This window comes from Phoca vitulina, unplaced genomic scaffold (genome assembly GCF_004348235.1).
Source record: "Phoca vitulina isolate PV1807 unplaced genomic scaffold, GSC_HSeal_1.0 scaffold4, whole genome shotgun sequence".
NCBI classification, from domain to species: domain Eukaryota; kingdom Metazoa; phylum Chordata; class Mammalia; order Carnivora; family Phocidae; genus Phoca; species Phoca vitulina.
In genome coordinates, this window is record NW_022589707.1 from 2,422,957 (window position 1) to 2,434,806 (window position 11,850).

Below are 11,850 nucleotides of genomic sequence, written 5' to 3' on the forward strand. Positions count from 1 at the left end.
TTATCTTGATGGTAAATGTTCCACAATTTTGAAAGCACTGGGAGAACTCGATACCCTGGGGCCACTTCCTAATTGTTCGACATGTCTATTCTAAAAAGCAGATACTATTTTGTTTTAATTTACAATGATGATAACAATGTTTGCTAGTGTTATTTATTACTTATCATTGTGTGAGCCTAAGGTGGCTACAGCAATGATTAAATAACTTGTGAGATAATTTTTTGAAAACTGAAAAATGTTAGTGAATACTCACTCTTGGTTTAACGAGTCATCGCAACATAGAAGCAATGAGCATTTGAAGTTTAAAAAGAATAGAATAATATACAATAAATATGATTCAATATATTTGTTCACTCATTCAGAAAATATTCTTTGAGAGTTGAACATGTGTGCAGTACTATGTTAAAGAAATGCCTTTGAGATTGTGTGAAGAATTCTATTTTAAGATGAATACTTCAGATACGGTACAAATCATTCACATAGATTCTCCCCATTCTTGACAGAGATGTGAAAAATATTAAAGCCTCTCTTTGAACAAAATTAGCAAATATCAAAAGGGTAACTGAACATTTAATCTCCAAAATATTCAACTGGCATGTATTCTGGAATGGTTTAGAAAGAAATACTCAGCTTGTAAAACCTTTATTTGATAAATAGTTTCTCCCAGTTATCCTGGCTATTTTTTTAAAAAGATTTTATTTATTTATTTGAGAGAGAGAGAATGGGAGAGAGAGAGCACATGAGAAGGGGGAGGGCCAGAGGGAGAAGCAGACTTCCTGCCAAGCAGGGAGCCCGATGCGGAACTCGATCCAGGGACTCCAGGATCATGACCTGAGCCGAAGGCAGTTGCTTAACCAACTGAGCCACCCAGGCGCCCTATCCTGGCTATTTTTAATATCATTTAATGGAAAGTATGTCTATGCACAGAGGAACAAGTGTGGACAATTAAGAATCTGCAGTGTTCCATTAAAATAAAAATCAAGGCATTATGATCAATCTTGGCTACAAGGTGAGGTGTTGAGAGATGATCTAGTCCAAGTTTCTCAGGACAGAAGCGAGGTAATTGGGACAATTAAGTGAAGAGAGGAAGTGGCCCGAGATCTCCCCAAAGGCAGAAGGGAAACCTACTTTCTCTAATTCTGCACCAAGAGATCTACAAAGATATATTTAGTCTGTACATCTTCCCAAAATAAATATTTATTTAAATATATTTCTTTGTTAGTGCAGATGTGAAGTTCTCCCACTCCATATGTCCTAAACTTTATAGGGCAAGTACCAAACAGCATGGGTTTCAATATTGCATGTAAAGGAAAATTACAAAGAATGTATTACAAAAATATATTATAAATATCTGAATTGATTAGTCATAATTTCCCACTTTGTAAGGCAATTGGCTATTAATATTGGGATAAAGGAGAGTGTTAGAGAATTAATATCCCAGGGCCATTTTCAAAGATAGTAACAGTGATTACTTTAATAACACTGTTTGTTCTACCTCATGATTTTGGCACATTTAAAGAAATATTTATTTATTTACTTGAGAGAGAAAGAGAGGAGGGGCAGAGGGAGAGAATCTTCAAGTAGACTCCCTCTGAATGTGGAGCCCGATGTGGGGCTCAGTGCAGGGCTTGACCCCACAACCCATGAGATCATGACCTTAGCTGAAACCAAGAGCTGGACACTTAACAGATTGAGCCACCTGGGCACCCCTCAGTGGCACATTTTAAGATATTTGCTATAAACAGCAAACTAGCAACTTCCTAAAAATAATTTAAAAATTGCTCATCTCAAATGCCCCAAGTCTAAAAACTCCCTTGCTCCAATTAATTATACAAAAATCATATCCATCATACTATTATCAAAGAACCTTTAAAAGTAGTATTTTTACAAAGATAGTAGTGAACCCATGGGAAGCGTCTGTACTTCTAAGTATATTAAGCAAACCCTGTTTAAAACCCATGATGTGTAGACAGTTTGGTTAGATTTTAAAAAAGCATTTCCCAAAGTGACGTGTGTTGTGCTGGACCCAAAGATGCTTCATGGCAAAGAAACTCTCTGATTCCCCTCGAGAGGTCCCCAGAACACAAGGATTTGCCTGGAGGATTTTATTGTGAAAATGTGGGTCTATGTGTGTGTTCATAGCACATATTAACATCACACATCTTGAGAAACAATGTTCTAGGGCAAATGCTACAAAACCCAGCATGGATTTCTATGGGGAACACAAAAGAAGGTATTAAAATTCCAACATTATAAGATATGATGCCACAGCAGAAACATAGCAATATTATTTGCAAATTAAAAAGGCATGTCTAAACAAATTTATGAGTCATTCCCTGGTGACTATGCTTTCAACATTCTATCATTTTTAACAAGTGTCAATGATACAAATATATCCTGTATTGCACACTGAATTTTTTAAAGCTCCCACTAAAGCCCAAATTTTGATTTATATTGGAGAATTAAAGTAAAAAGAATAAATTAAAACTTACAGTGCTAGTTAGATGGTAACTCTCATCCAACTAGAAAAGGGAATACAAAGACCTACTGATGACTTTAGAAAAAATCATTTAACATTTTTTAAAAATAGTCAGAATTTCTTGGGCTGAGGGGGAAAATATTTTTTATTCTCCCTAATGTCTAGAACAATTATTTTTGGCTTTCCTGAGGATCATAGAGTTAATAAGTATTATATTGGACTCTATAAGATCTAATTCAAAGGATATAAAGATAATCAGAACAAAATAACACAAATCACTAGCATAAATTCACTTGAAATGAAAGAAGTTTAAGGAGAAAAGACTTAGGGAACATTTAAGTTAATGTAAACAGCAGTCTGATTATGCAAAACTTATTAAAATTGTGTAAAATGTTATTTTATTAATCTTTCAATTATTATGATTTTTTTCTTAGATGATGGGAGGGGAAATACACACATTGGTAAATATGCAAATTCTAGCAATCACTTTGTAGGGAGGTGTTGCTTTTGTAATGACAAGAGTAATGTATTCACTTGCTTTGAAATACTAATATCTGCACTGTTGCTTTTGGGAGCTGAGGGTATTTGGTGGGAGAGTATCACCTCATTGCAACACAGATTGTGTAGACTATTTCATTTAATCTTCACAACAGCTCTGCTATACTGTATAGTTGATTCCATTTTAAAATATAAATGGGGGGCCCATAGGGAATAATTATTAATAGAATTCATGCACTGTCCAAGTTCCTGGTTTGGATGAGAGGTTGTATAGTAAACATAGAAATTAGGAAACCGAGATGCAGAGATATTGATAACTGACTAATCCCATGCTCATCCTTGGTTGATTCTGTATTGGAATCTAGTTATGCATGAATACAAGTCATTCTCTCTTCACTGCTCAGCACTGCATCAGAGCCGGCGAAGTCAGCAGGTGTTTTCGGGAGAGTAATTCAAAGATGAAGAAGTATGGCCAGTCCAAATAGAAATGGCAAATATTCTAAAATGCTACATTAGAAAATCAGTCCTCGAGATTCTCCTGCTCCCAAGGATCTGCTCTTAAAGGCAAATTCTCCTAGAAGAAGTAACACTTACAACTAATGAATTCATACTAAAATAATAATGAATGCTCACTGAGTGGGAAAAGGAGATGAAGAGAAACAGGAAGTGGTAGAGGCTGGAGAAGAGAAAGAGGGGAAATGGTGGAATGGAATCTGCCAACATGGACAGAAGTTCAACAGTTGGGGAGGGGGGCGCCTGGGTGGCTCAGTCGGTTAAACATCTGCCTTTGGCTCAGGTCATGATCTCAGGGTCCTGGGATGGAGCCCTGCTCTGGGCTCCCAGCTCAGCGGGGAGTCTGCTTCTCCCTCTTCCTCTTCACCTCCCCCTGCCCCCTGCTTGTGCTCTCTCTCTCTCTGTCTCAAATAAATAAAATCTTAAAAAAAGTTCAACAATTGAGAACTCAGTCTATTTCATAATTTAAGCCTAGATGTTACAGTCTAAGGGTAGAGCTTCCTAATAGAGGTTAATAATGCTGCCAGAAGGGGGCAGTATGGAACAGGAACGGGTCCAGGACTGGAGAGAGCAGAAGAGGGCCGGTAGGAGGCATTATCGGCACAAAGAGGGACTATGTCCTCTCCGAAGCATTGTGATTGCTTTGCCAACTCCTAGTCTATCAGTTACCGCTTAATTAGTAGTGACAGATCCTTTTAATATTTAAAGCAGAACAGGGAAGAAAAGAAAGCAGAGGAAGAAGAGATAGTTTACAAATGTAACTCTGGGACAGGAGATAGAGGGTGCAATAAAGGGCAGAAGAGTTTTTTTTCCAGAAGCAGGAAAGACCTCTGAAGAGCAGAGTGAGGTATGATTACTTGCTGAGCCACTCAGGAGCCTGAAAGAGGCGTTCCAACACGTGTAAGTATGGAAGTGTAAGTAGAGGAGGTCGGTATTATGCTAATTACTAAAGCTCCCTCTTGGCCAACAGGAGGCAGAAAATGATAAAGGCAATGATTTGACCAAGCCAAGTTCTCAAGGCATGGCGACAATTATTAACTTCAGTGGTGTCTTTTAAGGGATGGTAAAGACTGTAGTTCTTTTTAAGATACACGTGTGGACATTAAGAGATCTGTTTCAGCAGTCTTTCCAGATGTCTATTATACACATATTCCTCCCTGAAGTGATTATCAATTATGTGGCTTACAAATGCAATCTGTTCTCCCTGCTGGAAGAAATAAAGGATAAATATCCTCAAAACAACACCATCACAACACCTCTCTGCCCTTTGATTTAATAGAGAGGATGACAGGTTCCTAAAATGGAAGGGATAGCCAGGAAGCAAATCTTTAAAAAAAAGTCTCTGAAGAGCAGCAAGTGTTGAAGGATCTACTGAGGGAAAGTAAGTGGTAAGACGGTGAAAAGAAAGAAAAGTATTCAAGACCCACATCACTCAAGAAACTCTGAGCTCTCATGACTGGGTTGCTTTGGTTATAAGCATAAGTCAAACTTGGCTTATGTCTTCCAGCTCTTTTTAGGTTTCTTTGGGCTAATTCCAGTGCAGCGCCAATATTGCTTCATCTGGCAAAATCGAGCGTGAAGAGCTCTAATCTGTGGCCAGTGGAGGGAGAAGGAGACCATGTGACAGAATGATGACCCCCTGGGGCAGGAGAGAGAGGATGACTTCTACAAAAGGCAGGTGAACTGGAAAGTTGAAAGTCTGGCAGAAGAAATGACTGGCATCTCTAACTTGACATTCTATCTAACAAGGCTGTTGTGAAGATCAAGGGACATTTAGAACATTTTATAATCTGTAAAATACTATATAAATGTAAGGTAGGATTTTCCGCATACAAGGCTCTCAAAGGTTTGCTAACCTTTGGAAAGGTTAACCCATCTAATTGCTATTGACTCGGAATGACACAAGACTGGGACACCTTTAGTGAATTAAGAACAGGGAGATAAATCCAGAAGGTAGATCACAGGGGGTTGGTATTTTTATAAAACAAACAAGCAAAAACAACATAAAGCAGTACTAGGCTCCAAAAATGTCATAGAATTATATGTAGATTTTCCACGAAAGCATTACATTTCCCCCCAGTTTTGTCATAAATTGGCCGCTGACATCAAGGTTGTAGCAGATGGATTTATACTGTGTGGAACACAAAAACTAAACTCATTTTTTTAAATTCATGTCAATCTGTCATCTGAATGTATATTTGCATTATAATCTGATTTTCTATGTATTCAAAAACTCAATCTCTCCAAAATGTATTTGAGGAATATTTAAATAAATGATAAAACTTGAAGCAATGTTAATCAACATAATGCTCAACTGAATTTGTTCTTTTCTGTATTTGTGTAATTGGTAAGTTATATTATTTTATCCTTCTCTGTTAGTATATAACCTTCTTGCTTTCAGATGCTTATATGCTGTATGCATCAGATGATTCTTGCCAATAGTGAAGAAAATATATATCCAGCAAGATATATATATATATATATATATAAAATAGATATATAAATGTATAAATATATAAATGTGTATAAATATATAGGTATATGAAAATAGATTTATATATCTTATGTAAATATATATCTTTTATTTTTTATTTTTATATAACTATATATGAAGATAATATCTTTTTATCTATCAATATATATTAAGAAGATACATACATATATTTTTTTATTTACTCCCTTTGGAATTCTCTGCTGCCTTTATCTATCTTTGAGATACATAATATTTTGCTGCACTTATTAAAAAATCTGTTCTTAATCAATGTGGGTTATTAGCCATTTATACCTTAGTATGACTTTCAGTCAACATGGCTCCTCTCCCAAGAGCATTTGCCTATGAACTTTATTAGGGGAAGAAAAAAGCTCTGTTTACTATGAAAATAACCATATGTAGATTTCCTTTTTTTCTTTTTCTTTTTCTTGTAGGGGAAATAACGCTCCTTTCTGATGCTTGCTACCTTGACCCATACTGAGGTCATCAACTAGGGTTGAGGCTAGCCCTGCACATGGGTGTGTTGTATGTACATTCAGAGGTAAAGCAGCATGAGGAGTGGTGTTACACAACATAACCAGTTGTGTAACAGTCCTGAACAGTCAGGTAGATAGTATGTGATGGAGTAGGGGACAAGTTCGATGCAAGTATACACAGTATACCACTGATAAGCAAAAAGGGTCTTTGGAAACCAAAGAGTAAGTAACTGAAGCCCCAGAATAACAAATGTTGATAAAAAGGGTGATAAGCAAGTGTAAATCTGTACTATAGCACAGATGATGTTTCCTCCTGGTGAACTACTACATCATGCTTTCATCCCGATGCATGACAATGTATCCTATCAATAGTCAAACAGAGAGAAGCTGTTGGTCAAACAACTAGAAAACCATAAATTTTGCTTATACTCTTTTGCTTTCGAAATAACTTTCTTTTTGGAAATACATTGTATCTATAAATCTATCTACATAAATATGTAGGTATAGATATTTACATTCTATAAACTAGAGAAACCTATCATAAAGAAAGTGAAGATGTTCTTCAAATCCCACCCTCCAGGTTAAAAAAAAAAAAAGTTAATTTTTAGAAGCTTAATTTCAGATGCCTCACTCTACATATATGAGTAGATAAATAGGTAAATGGCTCTAAATAATTCAAAATGGCATCTTATACTATTTTAAAACAAACAAAAGAGACTCTAATATAACTACTTGAATGAGAACAAAAACAACAAAAGAAACTATCGATGTTTCTTCATAAGAGACATAGCTTCCTAAAAAAAAAAGAACAACAACAACAAAGACAACATAAATATTCATTTAAAGTTACAGTGTCTGGTGGCCTCCTGTTCTGAAAGGTCGGGGAAAAAGGCATACATCTTTTAATTCCCATAATTTGGCATTTTTACATTCTTGCATCTATAAAATTTATACTCTTTTCTACATCTGTAGTTCCTAAATTGTTTACTTATGGCCTATATATTTAAATGGATTCACTGCTCAGCACCAAGCATTTGACCATGGTTTCTTGATTCTTTTTATTTCACGCATCCCATCGTTGATTATATTGTATCATTTGTGTTCCCAAAGAGGTTATATGCTTGAGGCAACCTGACTTGCCCAGATTCTCGGGTATAAAATTCATCAGTCATATTTTCATATGCAACTTTCTAAAGAAATATTCTGTGACTCTATTTCCTACCATTAAAGTTGATTTCTCAATGTCAGGACTTCCTTTAGGGAATATTGTATCCTCTTGACATCTAGGAATATATGTGTTATTTCTTTTCTCTTGTACATTTTGCTCCAGATTTACTAGTATTTGGCTGGCCTACATCATAATTATTATTTGGGTATGGCCAGTTCCTTGTTTCATGATTTTCTACTTATATTTTTTTGCTTGTTTGTTTTTAGTGGCTTATAGAAAAGGAATGAATTAAAATTCTCATTACTTTGACATCTTTAAGCAAAATTTTTGGTAACTTATAGTAACTCACCAACTCTGTCATGACCATAACCCAACAAATATCGTATTATAAAAAGCGCAGCAACATAGATACAGAGAACAGACTGGTGGTTCCCAGAGGGGGTTCCCAGTGAAGTGGGTGAAAAATGTCAAAAGGTACCAATTTTTGGTTATAAAAGGAGTCATATAGCTAACAATACTGTACCACATATTCGAAAGTTGCTAAGAGTAGATCTTAAGAGTTCACATCAAAAGAAAAAAATTGTAACTATGCATGGTGAGAGATGTGAACTTAGACTTATTGTGGTGATCATTTTGCAATATATATAAAATCATACTGTGCACCTGAAACTAATACGTTACATGCCAATTATACCGCAATTAAAAAAAGCGGAAAATTAACTGCAAAAAAAGAGCAGCTAATTAATACTACTTTTAAATCAAAGCAGTATATATTTTAAAATTTGTATTCCTCCACTTTTGCCTGCGTATCATCTTTCACCAAGTCTTTTTACTAATTAAGGTAACTTCATACACCTGTGAATGTCTGTATATATTATTCTACTCTTTTCTTACCTATTTTCTTCTCCCTTTTGGTCTTTCTGAATCTCTCTGATATCTCTTTCTCTCTTTTCACATGTCATTTTTTCTTCCTTCCCCTCTTTCTTCTTTTTAGCTCCCCTTTTGGGTTTTCCCCTGTTCTCTATTTTCCACCTTTGCTTCTTTATATTTCTTTCCTCCCTCTCTCCTTCCCTCCCTCCCTTGCTTTCTTCCTTCTACTTATATTTTTTTCCTTGAATTGGCTGTGATGTGAGTTTAGTATTTCTAGTTTTACTGAAGACAAATTATGGTCCTTGTGAATTGATTCATATTTATCCAAGAAAATATTTTTTCTTTTCCTTTTAAGTTGTCATTCATTGTTATTTATATCAGTGTTCCTTTGAAGCAAGAAGAGTTTTAAGTTTCTGTCCTTAATCATTTTCTTTTCGTCTCTATGGATTGCTGCCTACTTTGAAATTACCATTTACTAATTAATATTATTACTTTAAAATCCCAAACTCAAATTTTAGTTGCAAATGTATAACTATTTTTTACAATGGCTTTAATTACAAAATTAAATTCTGGGCACTGGGGGCAGAAATTACCAAGGATCACTTTTTTAACCTATATTTTCAATAGATACTGTTCATACGTTACTTTTTAAAAATAAAAAATAGTGAATACAGAGTATTTTTTCATTCACTGTATACATATTTGAAATCAATTCATTATAACTTTTTTCTAAATGATTTTTCGATTAATAAGAACTTCCTTAACTCAGAATTTTTATATCGTTTAGAATTCATTATCATATACAACTCCAAAAATTCTTCCTCTTTAATTTACCATCTCTTACTTCCAGCCCAAATTTTCCTATATCACTCCCCGATAGTGCCTACAAAAGAGGTTTATAGTATCTATGAGCTGTCTGCTAATAACATGTTATTATTTAACACTTTTACTGACAAAGGAAATAAAATGTGCCTTACCCCCTCGCTTGTTGATCTTGGCATAGCCTGGAGAATAGCTCCCAGACATGGAGGACGAGCTGCTGAAAGCTACATGGGGGAGTCCAGACACAAGTGGTTCATCACATTTTTCTGAAAAGAAAAGAAAAAAGAGAAAGATTAAATATTTTAAAATAATGACTTGGTACAGTTTTTAGTTAAAATAATTGTTGACTACAGTACAAATGTCAAAATCTATGATACAACATTTAGCAAATGATCAGAATTTAGACAATTCAATAATTTAAACTCTTGCTTTTTAAGAGTTGTAGCTATGACAAAATGCTTTATGCTGAAGGGCCTCAATACAGACCTACTGTCTAAGAGTTATGAGGAAAGGTGCTGGTGTTTATTTAACAAGCTTTGCAAAAGCCGGCACCCTCTGGAAATCTTCAGGGATTTATGCATTATGGGGGTAGAGGATTAGAAACATTGATTAGAAACACAGAGATTGGAGGAGGGAAGACTAGGAGGAATCCTACCAAAGCTAAAAAAGCCTGAGAAATAGGGGTCAGAAAGGGAGAACAAGAATAATCATCACCCTGAAAAGTACTGCCATCTGAAAAATTACCCAGTTCCCATCATACTCGACCAATCAACTGCGTTGGGACCAGGTGATCCCTCGATTCCATTCTTCACTCGGCTTCAATGGCCATGAAGTTTTTGTGTTTCCTCCTTCCTCACTACTGCTTACTCTGATTCCTTCGATGTATCTCTCTCATTTTCCTAATGTTTAAATGTTAAAGTGCCCAGGACTCAACTCTTGGATCTCTTCTAGGTCCACGCATGCTCTCTGGGAAACTTCATCAGGAGTTGTGTGTTCTCATTCTGGAATATCCCAAATCCTACCCCCTCACATCACCCGGTCCAAGCGGCCACCAGCGATCACTGTTGTGAAAGACTGGATAGTCTTCTTCCTTCCTTGCTTTTCTATCATTCTCCACACAGCAGCCTGAGGGATGCTTACAGATGTAAGTGGGCAAGTGGCTCTAATACTCACAGTACCCACTGGCTCCTGCTCTCCATCACTCCGAATCAAGTCTGACGCCCTCCAGTGGCCCGCGCTGGCCACCGGACTGGTCACATCTCTCTCCAGCATCCCTGTCCATTGTTGCCCACCACTAGGGCCCGCTTCCCCTTACTGCAACATCAGGCCAACTCCTGCATGGCCCTCACGATTACTCTTCCAGCCACCTCAAGGCTCTTCCCTCTGGTCTCTGCTCAAAGTCACCTTTCACTGCTGCAGACAGACTCCTCCAGTCTGGCCAGCTAAATGAGCACGATGCTACTATCACTCTTGGTCCCCACGTCTGGCTTTCTTTTCCTTCATAGCACTCAGAGCCCCTGGCATATATGTTTTTACTCATTTGTTTGGCTTCCTTTCTCTCCCACTAGAATGGCTGCTCTGTGGGAATCAAGTTTTTGATAGTCTGCTTAATGCTTACTCTCCAGTGATGGGAACTGCACCTGGCACTTAGCAGATACTTTAAAAACATTCATAGAATAAATGAGTGAATTAATGAATGAATGAGAAAAAGAACCAATACAATCTGACAATGGCAGAGTCCCAAAACACACTGCCAAATTACAAGATGGCACACCACCTAACTGGAGAGGTGGTCTTCAATCCTCCACAAATGTTTACACATGCTCAGTACTGTTTAATAAGACAGAGTTACACTACATATTTTAGAATCCTTTCTACCTCAGATATTTATAAATGGAAGAAAAGTTAAGCAACATAAAGAATGAACTCGTTTTCTTGAAAAGTCACTCAAGTGGAGTGAGGTCCCCAGTGATACTGGGGAAATGAATTATGATTCATTATCTCACCACTCAAGTGTGTACAGATCTGAAGTTAAAAATGAACACATCCATCCTCATAAAATACAGTTAGATTTCTTATTTTTCTTAGCTATACTGCAAGTACCTCTGGGAAATATGGCATCTGTGTATGAATATATTCCCCAGAAAGCTCAACATAAAAGGATGAAAAGATGAACATAAAATTTATTTTTACGGTATCAATTCACGAAGTGAGAATCTACAGTGAAGGATTTTGTCTTAATTGTTAAAAATCTTTGCTATTCAACCCCGATGTTTATAGCAGCAATGTCCACAATAGCCAAACTATGGAAAGAGCCAAGATGTCCATCGACAGATGAATGGATAAAGAAGATGTGGTATATATATACAATGGAATATTATGCAGCCATCAAAGGGAATGAAATCTTGCCATTTGCAATGACGTGGATAGAACTGGAGGGTATTATGCTGAGGGAAATAAGTCAAACAGAGAAAGACATGTATCATATGACCTCACTGATATGAGGAATTCTTAATCTCAGGAAACAAACTGA

General features: G+C 36.4%; 1 protein-coding gene across 3 annotated transcripts in view; it reads right to left on the minus strand.

The window, feature by feature from the left end:
- CNTNAP2 (contactin associated protein 2) overlaps positions 1 to 11,850 on the minus strand; it is a 1,915,205-nt gene that overhangs the window by 1,341,731 nt on the left and 561,624 nt on the right. For all 3 annotated transcript variants that reach the window (XM_032401131.1, XM_032401133.1, XM_032401132.1), the window contains exon 2: positions 9,473 to 9,583. In XM_032401131.1, the coding sequence (XP_032257022.1) occupies positions 9,473 to 9,583 (111 nt within the window). The remainder of the gene's footprint in view (positions 1 to 9,472; positions 9,584 to 11,850) is intronic.